The sequence below is a fragment of the Liolophura sinensis genome, chromosome 1, assembly GCF_032854445.1.
Source record: "Liolophura sinensis isolate JHLJ2023 chromosome 1, CUHK_Ljap_v2, whole genome shotgun sequence".
In the NCBI taxonomy this organism is placed as follows: domain Eukaryota; kingdom Metazoa; phylum Mollusca; class Polyplacophora; order Chitonida; family Chitonidae; genus Liolophura; species Liolophura sinensis.
Window position 1 is genome coordinate 19,639,596 of NC_088295.1, and position 27,842 is coordinate 19,667,437.

Here is a 27,842-nt window from a genome sequence, read left to right on the forward strand (position 1 = left end):
ATTCAGGGTTCCACCATTAACGTCGAGTTTTCAGTTATACAACATTACCACATGACTGACCCAGTGGTGATGAGCAGCAATGCCATTGCTGTAATAGCGTACTTTCAAGCCACATTTTTTTTATCCTTATAGGGTATATCAGTGTATGGTAAACCATACGGTGTCAGAATGATTTGAGTTATATATTTATTTAGTTAGTTATTTTTGTTTGGCTCGACGTCATCCAGGTTCAGCAAAAATACTGCAAATAATAGAAGATTAATTTAGCGGATTCTGACATGACTTCTGTTATTCTGTATTCTTATTCACTGTGAAACATCGAAAAATAGCTAGCTGATCCACGCCTTCAAGAATATAACTGCTATATAACTATAGAGGAATACCACTCATTTTAAATACTGTAACTTAAAATGCACTTATTAGGTGTTTCTTAAAACTGCATCTTCTCATTACCGAATTTGTCAAAAAATCGGCCGGATTATCCATGAGAAAGATAGCTGCGCTCTGTATCCTTTATCTTAACACGTGGCACCATATAGCACAGAAATTAATGAGATACGTCAGGCATGTGGCGTTTGGTGCAAGGTCATGTACGTTAAACCCCTGTTTGAACCTATCTTTTCACTGTAGTTTAGTCAGAGTATAGGCAAGTGGAAATAAGTACAGATGTCGTGTAACTGATGCTGAGAGTACTGCCCGTGTCACATATACTATGTGTTGGCCAGTTTTCTGGCGATAAATGATCACTGAATATACAATAAGAAAAACAGACATAACATTGAGGGTTTACATACCAACGTCCAAATACTGTTTGCATGAATCCGTTAAATTATTCACAGGCAGTCGTCTTGCTTTCGACTTTCAAAATGAAATATTAATTGCCTTGTGCTATTATCGAGTATAAAGGTAGAGTAATCCGTTGGCGACAGAGGCCATGTCCTGAAGACTGTACATACGAGACAGACATGTAATGTCCCAATGTTTATGGAGACAGACCATATCTGAGAAATTTATTGCAGAATTCAAGATGGAACTAAATTAAACTACATTAACGGTTATGAGTAATTAAAAGCTCCTTGTATTTAAGCAGTTGCATGTTCCTGTTTGCGAACTTTGCATTGCTGGTTAAGGACAAGACATCTGAAAATGGAAGTAGACATCACTAAATAGATCACTTAAAACTTATGCATAAATATACTTTAATTTTTTTTTTTTAGACTTTTGTAAAAATAGTTAAAGGCGTGCAAACATTTGAATTCTATGGTGGGCTTTATTGACCATGCTTTCAGAGTTAAAGAACTCTGACGTTACAGGAAGTTTTCAAATTTATACACAACACTGAATGTTGGAGTAACTCCCTTACCCATGACTAAAAGATTACTGAAATCATGTTCCCCAAAACTCCGCCCTTCTTGTGAACATTACAAAAAGCTGATATGACGTCAGAGTTCCTAGATACCGTCAATATGGCTTAGAAAGCCCACCATAGTATATCCAAATATTTTGAATGCCTTTCAACAATGCATGTTTTTTTACGCATAATTTTCAGTTTTCTGTATGATGAGCCTTACTTTATATTTTAGCTTTTACTTTAAGGAATCGCTTGTGCTCTGGTCGACTAGGACTCCTTTCTGGTGACATACCGCCGTGTGTTATATGTGATGTCGTTAACTGGCGATAGCATTGTACTGATGAACTTTTCTAAACAGTGAAACACAGTATTAACCCATCACCCGCTGAGCTTAGCATGTAGATCCTCATTCATAAGCGTCAAGTGTAGCTGGTTAACATTTACAGAACAATCCTTTATTAAAAATTTCTGTCAATGTTACCTTGCCGTTAGTCTACAATGCGGCACATGTTAATAATGTTGGCATATGGACGTGACCGTGATGTAATATGTAAGGATTGACAAGAGAAGTTCCCTGTAATTAGTTGGTCTCTGCTACATTACATTATGAATGTGACAAGTGGCATTGATATACTGACTGAAGGAGATATATAGAGAGCGTTAATTACCAATGGTTCGGAAAGGGTACCAATTAACAACCCGTCGTGTAAACGTTCTCCCAATTATTAAATACGGTCTTGACAGAGACAGATGGTCCATACTCTCAGACAGTATAAAGCATGATGAGCAAAACGCTTCACCTTTACGTTACAAGGTCCGTTTTACAAAACACTGCGTCATGCTTATTTACCATGTATGGTATCTCTTCAATATATGTTGTCACAGAAGTTACACCAGGCCCCTTTTTTCGACTGCTTCGTAAAACAGGCCCGAGTAAGGCTTGGTCTGTACGTAAAAACTATAAGAGCGATGCACAGCTTTGACAAGATCCATTCATATCCCACAAACCGTGCTGATCTGTATTCAGTTAACTCCTTTTTTGTGTATGTACCGCTCTGATCCTGAAATTCTGTAGGCGCGAAAAGTCTTCCTATAATAGGCACTTTGAAAGATCTTCAGTCGTGGCAATCAGCGTCATTTGTGTCTTTTCTTCACGGAATTGCATAGGCTCCATTTATGTACCTGTAAATTATGACTCTGGGTGGCCAATAGATTTCATCGTGCCATGTTAAATTGGGTTACAGAAGTGGTATTGGATTTGTGATAAGAAACAGGAAAGACTTTCTGCTGAGTTTTCCCAGGTTCTTTTAAAGCCTTGTCGACTTGGCGTCTAACTCTTGAATAGAGGTATTGATTCTCAGATTTTGGTATTGATCTGGTTTCCGGTGACTTGCCCCTAACTTGATGATTACCACCAGTTAACATATGACAAAAAAATAGCCCTCAAGTGAGTAAGATAATAAAACTACGGATAAATGAAATGTGGAGTAAACTAAGCCAGAGTTGTAGTGGGCCTTATGAACCTAGTAGTGTAAGATTCGACATATTCATCAAGCGTGTGATCCAGTATTGGCACAGAAAGCAAAATTCATCAAGTTTTAAGGTCAGGGCAAAACACAAATCACCAAGAATGCTTCCCATCGGCTACCAGCGAACGAAGTTGGTCACTACATTATCAAGCTAACATCAATCATGTATATCAACTTCCCAGATCCCCTGTGTTTTAGCAGCATCGAATGGTGCTTTACTCAGAACAGGTGCTTGCTGATGGTAAAGTACCATATATTATCCCTCACAGTTTTACAAATAACTCTTTAATTCCATTCATTACAACCCTATCATTGTGATGAGGAATTTGAATATACATGACCGAAATATGTGTGGCTGGATACCAATTATCACTGCAAAATAGGAACATTTCATGGGTTTTGTGTGGCGAGATGCTAATTATCACACTACAAAATGGACACATTTCATGGGTTATGTGTGGTGGGATGCTAATTATCACACTGTAATTCATTGTTATTGCGGGGATGCCATAATTATCACATTGTCGGCGATGCTGCAAGACTTCTTTAGCTATCATCGTTGTATGTTTTTCTGAATCACCTGCATTCACTGGTAATGGGGGTATATGGTGAAGCCGTCGCTTGTACTTCTGGAGCCTTTCCCTATATCCGTGTCCTCCAAACTGTCGGAAAAGCCGCCAGTAACGATTAATCAGTCAACCTACTTTGTTTTCTTGCCAAGCGAACCATCTTGTAGCAATTATTGGCGTGGATTTCACACTGGGCTAACATGAATCCAACTCTGAGACGACGAATACCCGTGCAGATATGCGGTGCCTGTGTCTGATGTCTGTACATGGTCAATTTTTTCATAGTGGATCATCATGGCCTCCAAGTCCATTTGCTAAATGGCTCTCCTCTGTTTTTATTCACCATAGTGCAAGCTCTTCTCCATCTTGAGCCACATCAACTTTTACACAAACATGAATTTCAGTTTTGAGAAGACAGCCCTGTTTATAAAATCTAGTCTTTCCAAATGGACTTTTTAGGTTGTGCTATTGACTCTATTATCCCATGGGATAGTCCGGCGTGACACATGTAACCCCCAACAGAATGTTTCAGAAGCTGTGGCTTACTGGAGTTATAGGAAACTAGACTGGCCAAACACTGTTAGAGAAAAGATAATGGTACGGTCGACAACCTGGGCTTTAAGATAGACTATCTGGGTATGTAACGCTTGGAGGCAAATAGCTGCCTATATAAGTAAACAGAAGTTTGCTGCCTAATTCTCAATACCCCTTGAATCTGTAAGAAATTGAGTGAGACAGCTCTCTCTTCCTGACGTCATTGTATATTAGCGGTGTTCACTGTGATGGCTTTTGGCCTGGAAGAATCACTCCCGTGTGATACAAGAAAGCAGTCACCCCTGCCTCAAAACCTCGGGCGTTTTGGCTATATTCCGTTAACTCCTCAGAAGCATGGGATTAACTTTCGGAAAGTGGATGCTGCCCGCGGACAACTTGAATGGAAACTGGCCTGGAATGAGACGCTGAGTGGATAACTATCCGTTTTTTTCTGGTCATTAGGGACAAATGTCGTCTGTTACGGCCCCGGATCCACGTCGAAATGTTTGTCATCACTACCCCTAACCGGGAACTTTAGACCCATTTCACAAATCTTGGCTCGTCAAGAGGTCTTGTCGGATTTTGTATAGAAAATTGGGCATGTTTGAGTTTGGAGATGATTTCATTGCCTTGCGACATTTTGCTGTCCAGCTGTCACTTTTGGCATTTCCCTAAAGATCAATATCGCTGTGCACAATTATGTACGCTAAGTGCTTGCCACGGATTTTTTTTTTTTTTTTTTAAATTTTTTTATTCATTCAGAAATGTAGATGTCTGTATAGAATATGTCTCTTATGGATTTCCATTGAAATACAACATTGATGAATCATGTCTGATCAAACCAGTCCAGGGTTGTCAGATAAACTTCCTTGATTCTCCAGTATGTATCATGCTACTATTTGTACCTTTTTCTGTTGGTTTTGCACTTTTCATTTTTTTTTAAATCACGAACAAATTAGTGTCTAAGGCATTCTGATCTCCTATACGACGGAATCAACATACACAAGCCTGTAAAACTTCCGTCATCTGGACATTATTGATTAAAGTGCCATTAAGCTGTCTGTGTTGATACTGGAGAGCAATTGTGATAGCTGTTTTTCCCTGTAGCCATAAAGCGTCACCTGCGGTCTTGACATGGATGCTTGCTTAATATCTTCACAAAATACCGCCATTCGCTGCATCGTAACCATGGAAAAAATACAACATTGTTCTGAACTGGTAAATAATTAAGTGGAAAATCTTTCTCTGAAGTCTATATAATCAAAATTTTTGTACGAATTGGGTAAAATTGCGTAAAAATGATAAAAAATAGGACATATTATACCGGGTTGTATAATTAAAGCTCGTATAAAGTTGATCCGTTAGAAAACTCTAATAAGAACTTCGTGTATGTAATTCTTTGCTCATCACATGCATAGGCCTACAAACAGTGGATGCCGGACGGGCACATTCAGGTAATTTTCATATATACTAATACCAGTAAGTTGTCATACAGTTATTTGTTAGAGACCTTTCAATGAAGTCAATGTATTTGCTTTTATAAGTTTTCAGATGAAAACCATTTTGGACGGTTTAGGTGTTGTCCCTGTAAAAACAGACAGAAATAGAAAAAGAAGCCGGTAATTTGGCTTGCTGTCTTAAAGGTGGAGAAAATATAAAAATGACACGAAGCTTAGATGAAACGTTGCGAAAAGTTATTCCCAAGTGTGGTCTTCAATATTTTTTCAGGTTTTTCCTTAAGGAGAAAAAGACACTTGAAAATATTTTTTGTATGGTGGGTATTTGAGACCACCTTTTGATATTTATAGTCTTTGTTTAATAATGTCATAAATGAAGATATAACACAGATTTAATAAATATTTTGCACTAGAATTTATTCTTTTCAGCTAACAAATGTATTAAACCTCAATTTGGATCATATTTATATTTTTAGTATGTTCATAAATATTATCATAATTTAGGTTAAATGCATATGTTTTTATATAAACAACAAATTTATATTCAAATGAATTTATTAGACAAGCATCACATCCTTATTTAGAACATTATTATGCAACAACGATAATACCAAAAGTTGATCCCAAATACCCACCATAAAAAATAGTTTCAAATACCCTTTTCTCTTGAAAAAAATATATATATTTACATGTATATTAAATATCATATTTGAAAATAAGTTTTGACGCTCTTTCATCATTTTTATGTTTTCTTCTCCTTTAAATTATCTGAGGTTATATTCCATATAAGACTTGGATCGTTACGTGAGTGGTTTGTACATTCTGTGTAATGCAGTGCTGTTTTTTTCCTAAAACAGTATATGTGTTCAGCCGCTGACGGAACCTGTGCAGCTGGGCTGGATGCATGTATATCTTATTGACTGATCTGTCAGCTTTATGGTTACGCACCCAGAAAATATTTTCAGTAGATAATAGAGTTGATACGTAACACAGAACTCCAATTTGCAACACCTTACTACAGCTGCAATCCAAGGTTTATTGAGCGTTATGAGCAATATTGGACTGTTCGTTGCTTTTAATATATACGTCTTCGGATTTTTTTGGTTACTTTTTTATTTATTCATTTCTATTGAAATAAAATATTGATGAATCATGTCTGATCACACCAGTCCATGGTTGTCAGATTAACTTCCTTGATTCTCCAGTATGTATCCTGTTGGTTTTGCACTTTTCATTTTGTCAGTCTGGGTGATATGTAACTATAGATAATTTTGATATAAAAATATCATTAACTGAGGCCGTGGTTTTATTATGCGTGGCATGGCGGCTTCCTTTAATGTTTAGCATTTATTGATTCAGGTTGAGAGTAGCTGCATTAGTGTGGAATCATTAAGCGAAGAATCTTCTAGAGCTGAAAACGTAGGTCAGTCTTATGTTTATAAATACATATGTAACTGTGCACTTGCGCGATACAAATCACGGCTATACAGGCGGCAGTTAGTTAAGCTATTGCTGTAATTTATTACCAGTCACTGTGGAAAACCTCAACAGCTATGGCCAATATTGACTTTCAGTGGGAATGCAGAATGTGCCATTAACCATTTAACCCGTACGACTTCGTGGCAAATATCAATTAATGCGTTGTAACGAGGTTCAGTCCAACTCTGTAAACCATATGTCCTTGATTCCCATTTCACCGGCATTCATTTGACGATGCCCAAGGGAAGGCTGAAGCCAGTAAAATAGTATTTTGTTGAACTGAGTTTTACAGATAAAATGTTTCGTGTATCAACTGACTGAAAATCAATGCCCATTATAGCTTAAAGTTTAATTCGCCCTTCGAGAATGAAATATGTATGGTAAATTGGTGAATTACGTGTTTTTCTTCTGCACGGAATGAATCAATGATTATGACTGGACGCCACATCGGCGATATATTACAGTCATATTTATCGTGGCGAAAACTGGCATGTATCTGGATGGGTCAACCATATGTACAGATAGGTCAGGTGTATCCACCGCTTGTGCACGTAATGTATAACTGTGTAAGGAATTGTGCAATATAGTAAGCCTATAGCCCACAATCAGGTGAGAAATCGTGTACAGTTGAAACAGTGTAGGCCACTCTAAAGTTAGTTTTAATATTACGGCAGAGGCTTATACAATATTGTGTATACCGCATAACTGTCTATATTTGCTGGGCACAACTCAGTCTTTGCCATTTTTTACAATGGCATGCAAGTGTCAGGCATGTATGCAGGAGTATACGCTTTCAGTCTCATTCATATTTTAGAGTACGTCTGTAGAACGAGTATTAAAAATGAAGCATATACCCACACAATATCGTAAATATGTATACATTTTTTGTTCCGCATGTTTTTCCCAGTGTAAGGCTGTAGGAACTTAGAGCTGAGAATGTTCGATCGATGCTTATATTCAGGTTTTTACTTTGCTTTTCGTATTTCACGCTAGTTCTGTAAAGCTGCTCCTCGACGGATCGCATCCACCTGAGGCGCACTTGGAAGGTCACCTGACCGTTGTTTAGCTGGACTGTCCCGTCCAACTGGAACTGGAAAGACAAGCTGGAAGTTAGCGCAGCGGCGCAATCACCAAGCGCAGGAGTCACCCACCAATGTGGTTCTCTTAAATGGTGGTAAAAACTTAATGGGACCTACATATACCAACAATAGATCTAACAGGAAGAGAACTTATTAAATGGAAATGCATATAAATATGTACTGGCAAAATTTCAAAGACTATACTGAGTCCAGAAGAAATCATATTCGTGTGTAACAGCCGTGGAAAAAGAATCTCACGGCTTTAGCATAAGATATAGGATCCGAGGACATTATTGTCTGCCCGGCACAATCACGGTCGAGTTACAGAGATTTCATCCATATGTCTCGTCTGGCAGCTGGTAACTAATTAAAACTCTGGAGCAATCTGTGATTTATAATTTCTTGTCCCCTGTACATATGATAAAGCACGAGGCTCTGTCTGGATTTGATATTCAGTGACAAGTCAACACAGCATCCAGGAGTACATACAATATGTTAGCAAGCCTGAATATTAATATATAAGAAATGCATAGGCGCCATTACGAAGAATTGGATGGTTCCCAAATCCTAAACATCGGCCGATCCTGAAGACTCAATTGCCGTCAAGAGGCGCCCGAGGCTTTCAATCCTTTAATTATCAACTTATAAGGAGGCATATTTGTCTCAAGGGTATAACGTGAATGGTTGGTTTTGGTGGCGTATATGCCCAGTATACAGGAACCAAATTAGGGCGTTAGGGCCGTTACCCCCCAAAATGGCGACCTTCACTAGCAGAGGCAATCTTACTGACATCCCAATAAACCATCACCCAACGGCCTATTAACGCAACAAGTTGCGGAAATATAAAAGTGGTAAATACAGTCCCCGCTGCAAAAAGTCACCCAACAGCTGGGTATAATATTGTAGTTAATCTCGATTTATCCAACAGACTTTTCATGTATAGTGCTCCGTGTATAGCGATACTCAAAACTCCACCCTACACAGTTAAAAGTGCTGCAAACATTAACAAGTTTAGGACACCCAGTGTGTCTCCATTGCAAGACAATGAAACAAGAGCATATTTGCAAACTGCACTTATGGAAAAAATATATATGTATTATTCTGAACACATGCTATGTTTTAATTAAGGCTGCTGAGGAGTTTCATATTACGGAAAAGTAGCGCATGAGTCCTAAGTCTTTATGTAGAAACAGTGTTGTCAACCCAATGAGTCTATATAATATGAGAGGGTATATGTTTAACTGAGCTTTACTTCACCTAAAACACTTCGGATTTGAACTGAAACACTTACACTCAAAAAGTAATCTGTTAAATTCAATAGAAAGTCTGTTGTTCAAGTGATTTCAAAATGTATTCTGGCAGATTATTCTGTTAAATATGGCACACCTATTCTATTAATTCAGCATAAAGATTGTACTAGACTAACGGGATGTTATGTTGAATATAACACATTCTTATGTTATAATAACAGAATACCTTCTATCATCATTCAGACGACAGAATCTCCGTTAAAATAACAGATTATTTCTTAGTGTATCGTAAATTAAACGTTTTGACTTCAAAAGTTATGTGCCAGATGGTGACGCTATCATTTCTAGATTTATATCCGCGGGGGCAGATTTCGTGATCTGTTGAGGCGATGGTAGGCAGAAACTTTGACCATGGGAATCACGTGTGTAATTTACCCGAGTCAGCCGATTGAATTAAACCCATCAATCGTAAGATATTACTGACAGATGCACTCCGGTGCACAGCTTTAAATTAGCTCAGTGCTTTATTATATAGGAGACAACTGGGAAGGGATGTGGATGTGATTGTCCAAGATCTCGGATATGACAACGGCAGATCTAGCATACTTTCTCAAACGTGTTTTATTTCATGCGCCCTTTATGTAGAGCCCTTTTTACATTTCATTTCACTCGATCTGTTGTTCGTTGATCTCTTGCGCTTATGTCATTTTAACCTGTATGTTTTCTGGGCGCTTTGTACAGATTCTCCTCACATCAACGCTATAAGGTATATCAACGCATGTGTACTATAACGAGTGGAAAAGCGAGTGGTACCACACTGAGTGGATAAGCGAGTGGTGCCACACTGAGTGGATAAGCGAGTGGTACCACACTGAGTGGATAAGCGAGTGGTGCCACACTGAGTGGATAAGCGAGTGGTACCACACTGAGTGGATAAGCGAGTGGTACCACACTCAGTATTTAGGTTTGCGTGCACAGTTTTGCCTTTAGGGAGCAGACCTTAAAATCAGTTACCGGCTTAATGGGCTCTTTGGATGTATAGTGCACCATTGCACCGAGTTCGATGTGACATGTAGAAATAAAGCGACACAAACAGAACATTTGAAAACAGAGCAAGCTTTCGGAAGTTTCACCTATCACTAATTTGCCAAACAATGACGCAGTCATGATGACAGAAATGTCTACCAACTATGTTGAAACTTGCCTAATGCACCTTGGTAATTTCCTCCATTATCCAGGGAATATGCGCGGAGTGGAAAGCCTATTAGGAACATCTTACTGTGAAGAGAACACGACAAAACCTGCCAGATCTGTTAACTTGGCTGAACGTAACAATTTATCTCCCTGACTGGAAATCCAAATGCGACTTTTCTTTCGAACTAAAATAATTTTATCGGATAAGAAACATCCTCGAACAGCAAGCAATATCTTCTGCTAACTTACGCATTTACAAAACCAATCGACATAATCTGTTAATGACGTACATTGTACATACGGATGTGTGATATTCATCAAGGAGTTCTGTTACGAACTGCCTGGCGGTGGGCGAAAACATGTAGATTTTTCCTATAGCATCCTATAGCCTATTTTGTTGTCAGACGACAAATTGCGGTAAATATGCCTGACATATATTATTTACGAATTTTGTCACCCTGGTTAATAATAAAACTAATTTTGTTTACTGACTAAAGAACATAAGAACATAAGAACACATATCGTTACGCATTAAGTCACGGTGTGTCTCCAATATTCCTGAAGTGGCCCACGTTATGCCATCATCTTTTATTCAATTATTCCTCACGCATTTTGCCACCGGTTTACATTTTGCGTAAGTAAATGATCTACATGTAATGCGCTGTGACAGTTTTTTCAAAGATCGTTCTTTCACAACATTGTTCATCTTATAATTTTCCGTACTCCAGAGAAATATAGCTTTGCTTGATTATCCTTAACCTAATTATGCCTTTTGTGTTAAGAAGAATGTCAAAACCTGTGTGCCAGTTTGATACATAATTTATCATGGAAAGAAGCGAAAATGAGGAATCCACAAAAACAGGCGCGAAAAAATACATCGCTCTCTAAAATGTCGCTGGCAACTGATATATTTGTTAGAGTTTTAGTGTCCACTGGCCACAGCTGTCATGAAGATGACAAATATTCTGTGATTAACTCAAGCCGAAGAGGAGTGAGCATCGAAAGGCGACTTCCTCACATAAGGTGTTCCCTCATAAGGTGTTATTAATTCTGTTATGCCAGCAGGATAGTGATGCCTGATTCGGCAGTTTTCCATAACACTGGATCACGACGAGAGGATTTCTGGCAACAATGCTCCTGGCATTTTTCCGAGGCTTTCATTTTCTCGTGTCTTTATCGACCATCCTTGTGTGTGATGAAAACCGCTTCGGCATTTTAAACAGCCTCCTCCTGAGGATATTGCAAAAATCTCCAAAGCGAATTTTACATCAGCTCAAATATCTGTTAGGCGTCATACGGCACTTTTTTTGGGTCTGTATCTCTGCAGAAACCTCGCTGATTTCTTTGTTTTTAGGATTTTCACAAAATCCATTAGTCTGGGTACAGCGTTTCTTTTTTCTGCAATAAAGACAAAACAAAGCCGTTCCTGTAATGGAAGTACAACAGAGAGACACAGGGTCTGGTCTTCCGTTCGCCTGAACCTGTTTTTGTCGACAACATTGATGTGGAGAGAGAAACTGGATATTGGTGCGGAACAAACTCGATGATCTGAATAATAATCCTTTAAGCAGAGCTATTTAAAAACGCAACTGTTAAGGGTAGAACGAAATTACCTTAGGGGATGATGCTGACGTGCTGAAACGATTGTAAAAGCTCACATAATTGCCTTGCAGAGACTGTTTGCTCTGTAGAAGCTTCATCGGAGAATAGAATCAAATAGTGACAGAATTGATGTGGACAGATTTGAGAATCGAGAGTATCTTGTCGAACTGTTCAAAAATGTACAACGAGCATAGTACTGTTCTTGTTGCTCCCCAGATTTTTTGTTCTCAATTAATACCGCCGTCGTGCTGAAAATATTTCATATCCTCCAGACGGTGTTGATGTCTTGCCTCTACGTCATATATTACGTATATGAATTCATTCCTCAGCTAAAGAAAGTAAGCATGTAAAATTTGTCCAATTTGCGTATACACAATACTCGAAAATACACCTATCAAATGAGAACTCGATCAATAGAACGATTGTGGAGAAAAAAGGTTAGTCAAACATATACATGTATACATATTCTTCCCTTTACAGTTAGATAAATACGAAGCCACACCTAAAATGCTATATTCCGTCTCCCTACTCCCTCTCTCCGCCATTATTCAAGGAAGCCCAAACGAAACTCACCTTTCTAAATGCTGATTGTATAGAACGAATATAAGTGGCCAATGACTACATGTCTCGGGTGCTCCGATAGCTTAGCTAAATCCGACCATCTGACCATAAATTTAAGTTGGCCGTGGAATTCAGGACACACAATATAGCCTCACGTCGGCTTTATATCTTCAAGAGAGCACAATGCTTAATGAGGTACTTATCAGCGGCTAATCGTCATCAAAAGATAACGTATCCCCAGGTCCGACTGAAAAAACTCTTTCACGCCAAAGTGCATGCAGATATTCAGATCTGGTAACCATAAAGCCATTATATATAAATTTATTGAAATCAGAGCAGAAGTGTTATTAACAAGCCCAGCGGATCCAGTCATAAATTAAAGCTTTAAAAACATTTAGTACATATGAAAGGAATCCACAAGTTCTTTGTCCAAGGCCGGCATCCAACCCGTGACCCGTGTTTCCCAGCGATTGAAAGACAAGTGTTATAACCACACATGATCCCAGTGTACTATTTTATTATTTGTTTGTAGAACAAATCCTTCTAAAATATTGTTTCGTTGTTCGTGAATAATGCATTTCAGTTAAATAATGATTAAGGTTTTTTTTTTCTTTTTATTTTAAGAAAAAGAAAGGCTTCCGGTCTGGACGACCTGGATTAATGCCATCGAAAATGTCACAGTAAAACAAAGGGCACAGCCGCTAAAAAAGTCTAAAAGAAAACTGATTCTTAAGTACTCTTTCAAAATTAAATCCATCAATCTTGTGCATCGTCTATCTGTCTGTCGACTTATAAATCTTGCTAACAAGCAATTCGTCAGAAACGAGAAAAAGGAAAGAAAAAAAACCCAAACACACACAAAGAAACGCACGCACAGCACTGATACAGCTGTGACAACATTTATCAAGCTTTGTCGTCGAAATAAAAACTACCTTGAGCCTTTATTTTCCCTCGTGTAGATTAATTCAGCTAGAAGAGAATTTCTTCCACAGATCTCTGTGAGTGTTTTGTAACCCGCATACATACCAGGTATCGAGCAACATGTATAAAAGTTCATATCCTGTTTCAAGAATCTGGCCTTTATCTTGAATACATTCGTATTACACTTGATTTATTTTATTATTCTTTTTGTCTTTTGTTTTTTTTATTGGTGTTTTACGCCGTTATTACAATTGATAATTTCCAAATTCCATCATAACATGCATATACGTCAGCATAGTACTACTTTTCTGTCGTCTATAAGTGAGTGAATGAGTGCTTGGGGTTTAACGTCGTACTCAACAAGTTTTCAGTCATATGACAACGAAGGAATCCTTAGGATATATGTAATGTGCCTTATTGTAACAGGACAGCTCTCCGCCGCTCTTTTATCTAATGCTGCTTCACTGAGACGACTTACCGAAGGCAAGTAAGACGCTCCTCAGCGTTATACTGATACGGGTCAACCAGTCGTTGCACTATCCCCTTCATGCTGAACGCCAAGCGAGGAAGCGGATGAAAGTGTGATATCCGGGCCGGTATCGTCGTCTTTAAGGGGATCAGTTTTACAACTAAAAATCTAGCAAGATTATAGATTTAGCGTCTATATCTTGAAATAAAAGACTCATGCAGCACGGCATCATTGTAGTATTCATTGCCGTCTGTTAGGCATACAGCATGAAACCCACCGTGATAACTACAGCAGCTCTAACCCCGTCTTCTCACGCCAACAAAACATTATCCACGACTCTTATTTTGACTGCTTTATCTTGTCACTGATTGAGTGCTTGGGGTTTAACGTCGTACTCAACAATTTTTCAGCCATATGACGAAGAAGGAATCCTTAGGGTGCATGTACGTGTAATGTGCCTCCTTGTTGCAGGACGGATTTCCACCGCTCTTTTATCTAGTGCTGCTTCACTGAGACGACTTACCGAAAGCAAGTAAGATGATCGTAGGTTCCCACCAGATTCTGTCCGATTATTCCTCCCACCCTGATGCTGGCTGCCGTCGTTTAAGGGAAATAGTATGGTGTAAAACACCACTCAAATAAATAAATATCAGTGATTCCATAGAATTCCATCTAAACTGGTTCTGATGGAAACAAAGCATGCTTACGCTTTGAAGGCACCAGAAATCTAGTCCGGCCCTGTGTTTATCTGTGTAATATACCATGCTAATATACCAGCCTGAATCTCAAACTTGCACAATCATGCTGTCTTCCTCATGGTCAGGATGTCGACAACCCAATCCAGTTACAAAGCGCATCCATTGTGGACCAACTGTACCAATATATGGGTACTTTAGGTTACAAAATCGGAACCAACCAAGCCCAAACCATCCGACAATATATACCAAGAGAAGAAAATGTATAACTCGAGCAATAATCCTTAAACCAAAAGTTAACATCTATTGCCCTATGCATGGTATGATATGCCTATATTCAAATGGTATATATCGTCTACGTATATAGTAAGGATTAAGATTTTATACACACGAATGTGTTCTGGCTGGTTTTGGTGCTGAGCATTTCCCCTCATATAAAGAGTGGTTTTTGATTACATTATTCCGCGAAACTTGTAAGCAGTGTAGCTGAAACACGCAGGACTGCGAAAGGTAAATAGGCCTACACCGAAGCCGGGGAATACAAGTCTGTATTTGAGCCCTATGTGGGTGCACATGTATGCATTGTTTTTTTTGTTGTTGTTGTTTTTTTTTTTGTTGTTTTTTTTTTTTTGTCTAATTCCAAGCCCTGATTGATGAACGCAGTCCACGAGAAGGATTATTCTGACAAGCTAAGTGATGTAACCGATAATGGGCGAAAGACAAATTGTTTATTCAGCTGAAGAAACGGCATCCTTGATGGGTAAGAGATCGATATGAGCCTTAAGATTAAACCGTTACCACTGCCGTAGTGTATCCATCTTGAATGGACGGTGTTGCATAGGCCTGTAGAACTGCTGCCGTTCCTTGTCGAATTGCTGCTATAGTCAGTTCAAATAGCAGAAAAATATCCAGGGTTGTTTGCAAGGCTGTTTTCTAAGGCAGTTATGGGCCAAGACACGGTACATTTTGTACACATTCTTTGGCAATATATTGCCATATACATAACATTTGATACATTTTAAGTATTTGCTTGTCAGATGAAGAAGATATAACGGGTACACCTAAGGGGCACACCAAATAATTTGATTAAATCTTGTAAGCATGACACTTTTGGCAAATTAAGAATATCAAATGTTTGACAACAAACGTTTTATGCAGATCCGCATAAGTATGAACTGAAGGTGCTGTTCAAGATTTATAATTCATAATTTCATCAGTTAAAAGTTCTATTGTTTTTTTTTTTTCGTTTTTTTTTTGGTAAATATATACCTGTTACTGCAAGTCGCGTCCTTCGAGATAACGAGTTACGACGGGACATGGTCTAAAAGCATTTACCGTAGATTTAGACCTATTTATTTATTTCATCGTGGCATAAGGCCATGCAAACTCAACAATTTTTCAACTGTGCGATGGTGGTCAGTTTTATATGCCGAGATTTATTGCCACCGTGCAAGGCCCCACAAGCAGTAAGATCGAGAGAATGTACAAATTTTCTGCCCAAGACCGGGATTGAACCCATGACCCCTGTCTGCTTACAACTGAAGGACAAGTGCCTATGTATGTGGTTTACTTCGTCGGTGAAAATGACACTGAATGTTTGAAGCTCAATCAGTCCGAACAAACACCGTACAGTTTCCATCTCTAACTATGAAAACTATGAGCTGAAAATGGAAATGGATTTTAATATTGAGAAGGTCAATGATTCATTTTGGCCCATGTGTAGCCTATAAAGATACCTCATGTATATATAGTCTTTTAATGAAAGCGTTTAGGTCTAGTAGAAAATTTGCATGCTTTCATTACAAATATATTTTGTAATCAGTCATTGTTTATTAATCATTATCCACGCAAAGTGTTTTTAAAGGGTGCTACTGTCACACTATATGACATGACTCATTTGATTAAGAGACCAGGGGCAACTTACTCAAAACGGTCGTAGGCTAAGTTGATTTTAATAACTATGACGGTTAAAAGCATATGTTGCCATGGTACGTAGTTACATCTAATTTAAGCTAATCGTTTTGTGCAATAGATCCATGAAATACTGACAATATGCCTACTAGATCTTTTATGTCCCCGTAATTTGGACAATAATGGCGAAATAAACCATTGAAAACTGAGCACAACTCACCCAGATGATAATTGATTATTAGACATGGAAAATAAAGATATGAATAGCACGACTAGGGCCTAAGGGCATAGAGCCAAATAATAAGAAATGTTCAAGACTGACAAGACCGTTCTGGCATCACCCAGCATAGGCCTAGGCCTACATGTAGGTGCGACACAACCAGAGATCCTGTCAATAGGCCTACATGCCCACATGGTTTTCAAACAAAAAAAATAAAAATAAAAGATTAAAAAATTTGTTTTGTTTTTTTCTGTTTACTGGGGTGTGAGGAAGGTGTTTAGAGAAAAGTTGCAATAGATATAGACATACATTTGAGTTTCCTCATATTTTAACTTTTCAGAAGGATCAGCCAACCAAATGGCCGAACGGAACCTGCGTGCGGGACGAAGGGAGAGAAGCGTGTCGCCATCACCTCACGGTAGGCGGGACAGGCGTGGAAAACGGCAAAGCAGGACACTCGTCATTAAAACCCACACACTCGACAGCCTCGACTATGTGGCTCTTCCATACGACTTAAGGAACATTGGGTAAGTGTCAGGCGAAATTTCTTTAAGATCATATGCACATGAGTCCATTTATAAGTGTGAAAAGAAAGTCACCCGTGAGATCTCATTGTCGACATTAGTATCTCACAGGGGAGATTACTCCAAACGACTAAGTCATTTCAATGGCAAAGTCTCCCGTTTTAGATGTAAATAGTTTTGAGACCGTTAGAGTAAAAGTTGCTGTGGTCGACTACCTCTAACTGACAAATTTTAACGCTTGCTAAAGTTTGGATCTTTAGAAGGACATTAGTTCAATTAAATTAAACGTTGGAGTCTATTGTCAACAAATGTCAGGCTACAATATGTACGGTAATGATATAGTTGAAAATGGATCCCAAAGTTTAATTTACAATAAATGAGTAGTCGGGGAGTTTCAAGTTCGACCTCTCGTTTTCCTGCTAAAAGTGAAAAAAGTCCCACTGTATCAAGTGACTTGTCTGAACTGTTAGGCATCTTTTATTGACATTGTTTTACACTCATAAACGGTTTGTCCATAGCTTATCAATATAATTTTTTTGTGAAAAAAAACAAAAAAAAACAGCATGGTAAATATAGTCCAAAATATAGTAAGGTCACATTGTACATTTTGCCTGCAAACGCCCCCCTGCTTCCCCCCCCCCCCCCCTCCACACACACACACACACCACTACCACCACCACCCCACTCCACCCCACACCCCCCTTGACGCCAGAAGACACTAATCGCCTCAGCTGAAGGGGCAGGCTGTGCAGTGGTGTCGTACACCCACTGGAACGTGTTGTATATATTATACATATATTTGGCCAATGATAGTTTACCTGACATCACATTCAAGGCATGCTGAATGCATTCTAGAACCAGACTGATTGTATGACAGAACATTTTTTACTTTGAGCGATTAAAGTGTTTTAAGTTGAAACTCACCTGTTAAACTTTTATACTCTCATGACATGAATTTAGTCTTAGCACCAGCAGCCTGCCAAGGTGGTCCGTCCGACCTTGTAGGCCCCCTCAGTGATATAGACTCTGCTCACAGCACCAGTGATACTGAAACACACATCATCACTTCAGAACACCTTTCCATGCTAAGTGACACTTTCTTCATGGAAGATTCATCCAAGCAAAAGTATTTTCCGTCATTTTTTGTCAGCTCATCCTTAAAAAATTCTTTAAACTTGAAAACTTGAAGCTGAGCAGGGCATATTTTTGGAGGGATGGTTATTGCATCCAGTCAGCATAGGGTGATGAAAATGTATTTAAGATTTTAAGGAGCTTGTAACAGTAGAATAGATTACCATAAAGTTGTACCCATACCTTATTCACACATGTACATGTAACTGCCACATTTTTGTATGTGATACATCTAGAACTTCAGATATAAAAGCAGACAAAAAATAATACAAAAGAAGAAAACCTCCTGTTATGCTCACATAAGTTGCCCAGAGAAATCTGGAGGATTTAGTTCTGCCCTGCCCAGCTGGTTATCATTGCAAACACCCACTGGGATGGCACCTATAGGTGTGAAAGCCACAGTTTGGAAATCAGCAAATTAATACGAGTCCATGCATGAATGATTTAATTTGACAAATTATCTATTTCACTTGGCCATTATCTTTGATGGCACCAGGTGTTGTGTCTTCTGTTTGGTTTGCCAGTATGTGCATGGTTGGCCTGTCATGAAAATATATGGTTAAAAAAGCTAAGTTGGTCTGGCCTTTGTTATTTGCAATTTTTGGCTTTTGTTTCAACTTTTTGATTTAATATTTCAACTTTTGGACGATGGGGCAGGTCTATATTCTCAGAATTTATTGTATCCGGTAATGACAATAACTGACCGAATTGTGTACATGTGGAACTGTGTGTTATGTTTTCATCTGGGCTGGTGCTTACACATGGTCTTCTCTTTCTGGTTTATCAGCATGGAGTTAGAATTTCATTGAGTAGATGGCCTGCACTAAATGGACATTTATTTGTCTTTAATACACAGATTCCTAGGTGTTGCTCTGTTTGTACAATTTTGAGTAAAAAGATATTAACACAGATACACAAGGATGCATATGAAGTGGGTACAAGTCTCTGGAGATTTCTCAAGAAAACTGTCAAAATTTTCTTTTTGTGTGAAATTAAAATTTGGACATAAGGCAAAATATTTAGGAAAAAATAGGTTGAAATTTCGACATAAGGAAGTCAAAATGTCAGCGTCAAAATTAAAGTACAGTATTTCAAGAAAAACAAGTTGAAAGTCTACAGTTCCCTCCATTTTTTTTTCACTGTGACACTATTATTAAATTGGCTTCCATAGTTTACATTTTAAATATAGGTGGATAATCATGTACTAGGGCTTAAAATTGTGGTTAAAAAAAGTGTATAAATTACAACTTCAAATACGGCCCACATACATGTACACATGTTAACACTGTAGTACTCTGACAGCATGGGACAGGAGTGATGGGCATAACAATTTTTGTTGATATAATTGAGTCCTATGAACAGTTAAGTGTCATGAACAGTGCTTGCTCATTTTTATCGTAGTCTCGCAAGTATGTGCAGAACAACATAAAAGTACAGACTAGTATACTTTTCATTGCATGTAGCATAAAAGAAAATGCAGCTCCTGCAGTTCCAGGTAGGATAGTACAGAAGATCTCTCTACTTCATTGTTTTCGACACCTGACCACTCCCTACTCCACCTGTGAATTTGTCTGTAAAAATGTCACTTAATTTGGGTGTTTTTATCGAAATGGTTTAAAAACAACAAAAATATTGTTACTTGAAGCACTTTGTAAATGACAAATCCACCAATCTTATCAGCCCTTGTATTGTATTTTGAGAACCATATCATCTGGTGCTATTGATTGCATGTGTACATTTAACTTCTTCATTTAACTTAAAATGGTGCGTATTAATTCCACTGTGAAATTCTAGTTTTTCTGTCTGATTTGAGTTATTATCAGATCTTAATACATTTAGATGTGCATGTCAAGCAGTTATCTACCTGACAATGGGTAGGTATTGTCAGTGTAGTTACAGACACTGGTATCATAATTGTTGTCAACCTCTATATAGACATGTAAGAGATCTGCTGGCTTGTGGTGTTGGGTTACCTTTCTTAATCATATTCAGACAGGTGTAACATGACTTTATTAGTGGGCCTTACAGGTTAGAGGCAATCATACTAGTGTTTACCTGGCATGGGTAATTTTCATGCAAAGCTGTATCTATAGGTGCACCTAGACAGGTGGAATGCCAAATGAGTGTTGTGTAAATAGTTTTGTAGTCAGAGCAGGTAAGGTGTCAGAATCCTGGGGAGTACCCTTACATGAAGACAGGATGCCGCTGAAGCCATTGATTCAGCTAGAATCAAGGCCATTTGTTGTGCCTGATCATCATGTCCTCATGTTAATGTGAGTAGTATCTGTCTTCTTGTGTGTTTGACTTCAGTGTATATTTGTGTTGACATTAGGCTCTGTCTGTGTATACAACTGTCCATGTACAACAAGGCAAATCACACTCACCATTTAAACTCCATGTGTCAGCTTTTTTAGGCCTGGGCTAGTTTGTTAGTTGTAATAAAGAATGAACAGTGTGTATACATTATGTCATATTCAATGTATTCATGATTTAAAATGTAACAATAATATAACAAATGAATGTATATGATGTGCATATCTCTCAAACACAATACTGTTGTTTGGGGACATTGAAAATACGTAGAAAATTAAAGAATTAAGAATTAATGTTCATTAATTATTGTAAGTACTGAACATCTACACATAGATTTGTGCTTGTACATGTAATTTTTCCTGGCTGTACATGCTTAGTGTTCCGTTGTTAAACGTAAATTTACACATAGCAAAAGCATTAGTTCAAATTCCATCTAAAATTGTCCAAGTTTATTTTATGTCCATGTGTTTTTTGCACCCTGGAAACTTCAGCCTTGGTAGTCACTGTCCAACATATTTGCGGAGTACCAGCTGTCTGTATGTTTAGTAAATAACATATGTGATAGGGGTTTTAGACAGGAAGTATATAGTATTCAATAATCTCAAGTTGAGATGTTGGCATGCATTTTTACTGTGCTGGTGAAGAGTGGATCGGAGCTGAGTCACCCACCTGAACCCACACATAATTAACACATGTGTATGTGGACTTCCTCAGAGTAAATACTTCTGTTTTCACTGTGTACCTGAAGCTTTGTAATGTACATAGTGACAGCCCTATACGTGGGATATTAAGTGCAGGTACAGTACAGCAAACATTAACATCAAACTTTATACATGTACACAATTGATATTATCTGAGCATGACATAATAGATGGACTGTATTGAAATGGTTTTATTTTATATTTGAGCATAACATTAGCAAAGTCAAGGATGAAGGGTACAATCCAGGGTATGTACATGTATGTACACGTACACCTGTGAATTGCTTGTGAGACGCTGAAAGCCATAGTATGTCAGTGGTTGGCTTGAGCTGCGCTTGTAGAATGAGTGTGAGATACTGAAAGCCAATATTATTTCAGTAGTTATGAGATACTGAAAGCCACTAGACTGTTAGTGGTTGTCCTGAGGTGCACGTGTGGAATGGGGAGATTCTGAGAGCCATGAGCCTGCAAGTGGTTGTCCTGAGGTGCACCTGTGGAATGGTGAGATAATGAGAGCCATGAGCCTGCAAGTGGTTGTCCTGAGGTGCACGTGTGGAATGGGGAGATTCTGAGAGCCATGAGCCTGCAAGTGGTTGTCCTGAGGTGCACGTGTGGAATGGGGAGATTCTGAGAGCCATGAGCCTGCAAGTGGTTGTCCTGAGGTGCACCTGTGGAATGGTGAGATTCTGAGAGCCATGAACCTGCAAGTGGTTGTCCTGAGGTGCACCTGTGGAATGGTGAGATTCTGAGAGCCATAAACCTGCAAGTGGTTGTCCTGAGGTGCATCTGTGGAATGGGAAGATTCTGAGAGCTGAGAGCCATGAGCCTACAGTTGGTTGTTCTGCAGTGCATCTGTGGAATGGGAAGATTCTGAGAGCTGAGAGCCATGAGCCTACAGTTGGTTGTCCTGCGGTACATCATTGGAATAGTGAGATACTGAGACCCATGAGCTGGCAAGTGGTTGTCCTGAGGTGCACGTGTGGAATGGGGAGATTCTGAGAGCCATGAGCCTACAAGTGGTTGTCCTGAGGTGAACTTGTGGAATAGTGAGATACTGAGACCCATGAGCCTACAAGTGGTTGTCCTGAGGTGCACGTGTGGAATGAGGAGATTCTGAGAGCCATGAGCCTACAAGTGGTTGTCCTGAGGTGAACTTGTGGAATGGGGAGATTCTGAGAGCCATGAGCCTACAAGTGGTTGTCCTGAGGTGCACGTGTGGAATGGGGAGATTCTGAGAGCCATGAGCCTACAAGTGGTTGTCCTGAGGTGAACTTGTGGAATAGTGAGATACTGAGACCCATGAGCCTACAAGTGGTTGTCCAGAGTTGTACCTGTGGAATGGTGAGATACTGAGACCCATGAGCCTACAAGTGGTTGTCCTGAGTTGTACCTGTGGAATGGGGAGATTCTGAGAGCCATGAGCCTACAAGTGGTTGTCCTCAGGTGAACTTGTGGAATGGGGAGATTCTGAGAGCCATGAGCCTACAAGTGGTTGTCCTGAGGTGAACTTGTGGAATAGTGAGATACTGAGACCCATGAGCCTACAAGTGGTTGTCCAGAGTTGTACCTGTGGAATGGTGAGATACTGAGACCCATGAGCCTACAAGTGGTTGTCCTGAGTTGCACCTGTGGAATGGTGAGATACTGAGACCCATGAGCTGGCAAGTGGTTGTCCGAGGTGCACCTGTGGAATGGTGAGATTCTGACAGCCATGAACCTGCAAGAGGTTGTCCTGCGGTGCACTTGTGGAATGGTTGTGAGATGCTGAAAGCCACCAAACTGTCTGTGGTTGGCCTAAGAAGCACCTGTGGAATGGTTCTGTGATGCAGAAAGAATTGGTAGTGGATTAATAGAACAAGGAAACCTGCTGGAAATTTCGAAAATAATTTATTCCACAAACATCTAGTTTATTCTAATTTGTATACATGCTACACATATTTATTTCATTTTATATATACATATAAACATGTAGGTGTAATTTCTGTACAATATTTACACATCCTGCAGGGAAGTATCTGATTTTTTGCATTATTAATGTAAATGTCATGCTACCTTTGGTGGCTGTTCATTTTTCTGTAAAGCATTCTCTGTATAGGCCCACGTTGTGGCCAGTCTCTGAAGAACTGGGTGAAAATGTAAGACTGTTCAAGCTTCTTGTCAACTGTGGGTTGATTATGATCTGAGCTAAGTGAGCTGGCACCATACATCACCACTTGTATACACTTGGCCCACATGTATGTCAGCAAGTTACATGTATGTTCTGTATATAAAGTAGATATACATTTATGAGATGTGAGTAAATGTCAGCAGGTGACCTTTTGCCCCTAGACATACATGTAAACACAAAGTGAAAGGTGACATTTTGGCCATAGACATACATGTAAACACAAAGTGGAAGGTGACATTTTGGCCATAGACATACATGTACACACAAAGTGGAAGGTGACATTTTGGCCATAGACATAAATGTAAACACAAAGTGGAAGGTGACATTTTGGCCATAGACATACATGTAAACATAAAGTGGAAGGTGACATTTTGGCCATAGACATACATGTAAACACAAAGTGGAAGGTGACATTTTTGGCCATAGACATACATGTAAACATAAAGTGGAAGGTGACATTTTGGCCATAGACATACATGTAAACACAAAGTGAAAGGTGACATTTTGGCCATAGACATACATGTAAACACAAAGTGGAAGGTGACATTTTTGGCCATAGACATACATGTAAACATAAAGTGGAAGGTGACATTTTGGCCATAGACATACATGTAAACACAAAGTGGAAGGTAACATTTTGGCCATAGACATACATGTAAACACAAAGTGGAAGGTGACATTTTAAGCAGGCCGCCAATCTCAAGTGTACATGGCATGTATCAGTATAGTGACTTTGAACAAAAGACCAATGAGATTAAATTCTATATTGTGTTGGGTACATGTATGTGCTCTAGAATGCATCTGGCAGTGGAACTGTATGTCTTAGGTGTAGCACTGTTGACAGTTGTGCAAAGTAGATGTACTTTTACATATTTACATGGGGAAGTGAGTCATACCCTAGTTGTCAGTATGCTTTCCTCTAATCGCACAAAAGGTGCAGGATTTGAGATGCAAGTTTAATCGAAGCCTTGGACTAGGAATTTTTTGGTTTCCCTGGCTTCATTGTTTGTGTGATGGATTGTGAAGTATAACTTTTGTCGGACAAGACTTGCCTTCCACCTGTATGCTCATATGATGCTGTATAAAGTTGCTCCCCAACACATTGGGCATAGTATTTCAGTGAAATAATTAAGTAAGTTAAAATAAAAAAAGTAAAACAGCAATCGAAAAAACTACATTAATCTTACCACCATATCTTTGGTCCTATGTAAGATTTAATGATTGGATTGCTGTTGAAAAAGATAAACATTCTCTGGAATTTTTCACCAAATTATATGACAAAGATCATGTTGAAGGGTGGTAGTGGGGGATTACCCTTATAATGGACCCTGAGGTACACCACTGCCATTTGCCAGTTACCTGACAAGTAGCCTGATACAAAAGTGTAGCAAAATGACCAAGAGCTGGGTCTGATCCTGCAACTTCATTGTCACTTATTAGCCAGAATGCTGTTGTTTGGTTTAGGGGCTGTGATAGAATGGGCAATGATGGAGCTGTTCCTGCTAAATAGGCCTCAGATGGTTATTATAGTCATGTATAAATATTAGTGCTAGATTTATATTGAGGGCTCAGCAGGGTGTAGTGGAACCATGCTGATACTACATGTAAGTGTGAGGACTCTCTCCCTTTACTGTGACAACATTGATTGATATGATTGCTCAGTCTCCTGTCATGTAGGCCAATTAACACCTGCCTATTTACACCTGTGTAGCTAAATGTACGTCTAGCTAATTTACAGACTCCGTCCCCAGGGTAAGACAAATTGCTCTGAAAGCTGAAATGATCAAACAATGGCTACAAGTTATGTATCACATATGTCAAAGAATGAGCATTAAATAGTTTCTAATGGACACTTAAATTAGAAGGAGTTCATCCTTTCTAGGTACACTGCATGTTATACAAGTGTTAATGTACATGTATGCGAGATGAAGCCCATACAAGCATGTAGTCCTGTTTACTCACTTCAGGCAGATTATTACAGTGCTTAGCAGGATGCTAAATTTTCAATACTTTTTTTTCTCACATTTAATGTTTCAGCACGATGAAATAAGAAAAATGTGTCATGTTTGAATTACATGTTTGTACATTTGACCTTCAAATGTAAGAATTGTGTCGCAATTAAGTTACTCAATAAACTGGTGCAGGGGTAGAAATGTTTTTGAAAACCGTCTGTCGCAGATCTTTTTTTTGTACCTGTCACCTACAGGTATGTACCTGTCCCCATCAGTCTTTTATAAGTGTGTTCTGTGCTAGTGCTACTGATCTATATTGTCGCATTTTGCGAAAGTTATTTCAGTTTGGCAAAATTATTTCCTGTCAACATCGCCACCTTGGCAAGGTCATATCAATCTACCGTGTTATAAGAATGTTTGCTTTCAGTAGAATTTTCCTTTTTATTCAATATTCTGTCAGGACGGGGACTTCACAGTCAATCGTCAAAACGAAACTTGCCTGCGGGGGTTTAATCTCTACTTGTGTACGCATGCGTGTCCCATTCAAACAACTGAGGAAATTTGTACCTGTGTCTTGAGTTGCTTCCCGTCTCCTGCGACAACACAAGTGCTTCTCCAGCGGGTAAATTTAGGAATGCAGTCCTAAAGCTGTACACTTTTGGCTGATAGGAAGAGGCTGGGACTATAAACATTAACTTCACATTTTATTATATATTATTTGACTGGTGTTTCATGCTGTATACAAGAAAATTTCATTTATGTGACGGTGGCCAGCAACTCGCACCGACTGCAACGGTGAGAAAATAATAAAACATGCGGGATCAAGTTTTGTGCTGATTGTCCTCTGGCTCAGGTTGACGGGCACTTGTTGACGCTGTTCATTCTGGCAAATCTAGTTTTGCCATTGCTATCAAAGTGCGTTCTTCAACATTGAAGGTATGTATGGTCTCGAAATTAAAGGTGGAAATACGATAGGTTCGTCGACGCCATCCTTGTCCACTAAATCACGTCCTAACAGTGTTTACTTGTTCGGGGTGAAAATGAAGAAGTCTTGGGATAACATTTTGATTATGGGAATGCCAAGTAAATATCACAATGATAGACATGCATGGATATGACTTAAACATGATTGTAAACTAATTGAGGCTAGCTGTCATTGCGACAGGTGAACTTTTTTGTGACCTGTCTCGGAGAGGTAGACAGGCATTGTTTTGACCCTTGCTGATGGAGGATTTTGGCTTAAATCCTTAGTAGAGCTATAAACAAGACCTGAAAGTCCCGGTATGGACTTGGCGAGTCCAAAGCAAGCTAACAAGTAATAAATGTACTGAATCAAAGTGTTTTTGTTCCCCTGCATTTAAACATGCATTTATGATTTTATGAATGTGGCATCATTTATTCAACAGTACTGGTCATTGCTGCTGTAAATGGACATGTGCACTACGCTCTTGAAAATAGTCAGCAGCATGTTCAAGGGGAATAACTCATGGCATTACACTGTAATAGTATACATGCATACTACAGGTTGACAGCAAAGATGATGTATGAGTTGTTTTTGAAATAAGACTAACTTGATTAATGTATGATAATAAGATGGTGTCTGCAACAGAGAATTTGTAATAATTGAATTATTTCAGATGAATTTGCATGGATTTGCCATGTTTATGCGTATATTGAAATTATGTTTGCTGATCGATGTGGTTAGTACATTACCCAGGTACAGTGATGCCATTAATAAGGATCAATAAGGGAAATGCCATCAGAGAGGAGCACCTTCCCCCTTAGGCTGTCTTTTTAACCCAGTTACATCTAATATGTAGGCAGTAGTAGCTGGAGGAAATCTGATAGATGTTCTTGATTACCTTGATATTATTGTGCTAAACAGCATAGTCCCTAGTGTATTGCTTTTCTTTTTTTTTTCCTTTTATTATTTAGTGTGCTTCCTGCAGTATAAAATGATTACAGTATGGCAATGTCTGTGAAGGAATAACATGAAGTTTCCATAAAAATTTGATTGAAACCTTTGACAAAATTATACATTGTACACATATACTTGCACATGTATTTTCCTGTGAACCCATGTGAAATTGACAGACATGAATTCTGTATTCCTAAAATGCTATGTAACCATTTAGTTATACCCTAAATACTAATTGCAACTTTATTTTGAAAAAAGAAAGCAAGTGTTAACCAACGCTGGTGGTCCTGGTTTTATTTTTTTTCTTAATCATAA

At 38.8% G+C, this 27,842-nt stretch overlaps 1 protein-coding gene across 1 annotated transcript in view; it reads left to right on the forward strand.

Moving 5' to 3' along the window:
- The window catches only part of LOC135481033 (BAI1-associated protein 3-like), a 110,636-nt gene that overhangs the window by 3,203 nt on the left and 79,591 nt on the right, over positions 1-27,842 (forward strand). The window contains exon 2 of the mRNA XM_064760967.1: positions 17,162-17,348. Within this exon, the coding sequence (XP_064617037.1) occupies positions 17,179-17,348 (170 nt within the window). The 5' untranslated portion in view covers positions 17,162-17,178. The remainder of the gene's footprint in view (positions 1-17,161; positions 17,349-27,842) is intronic.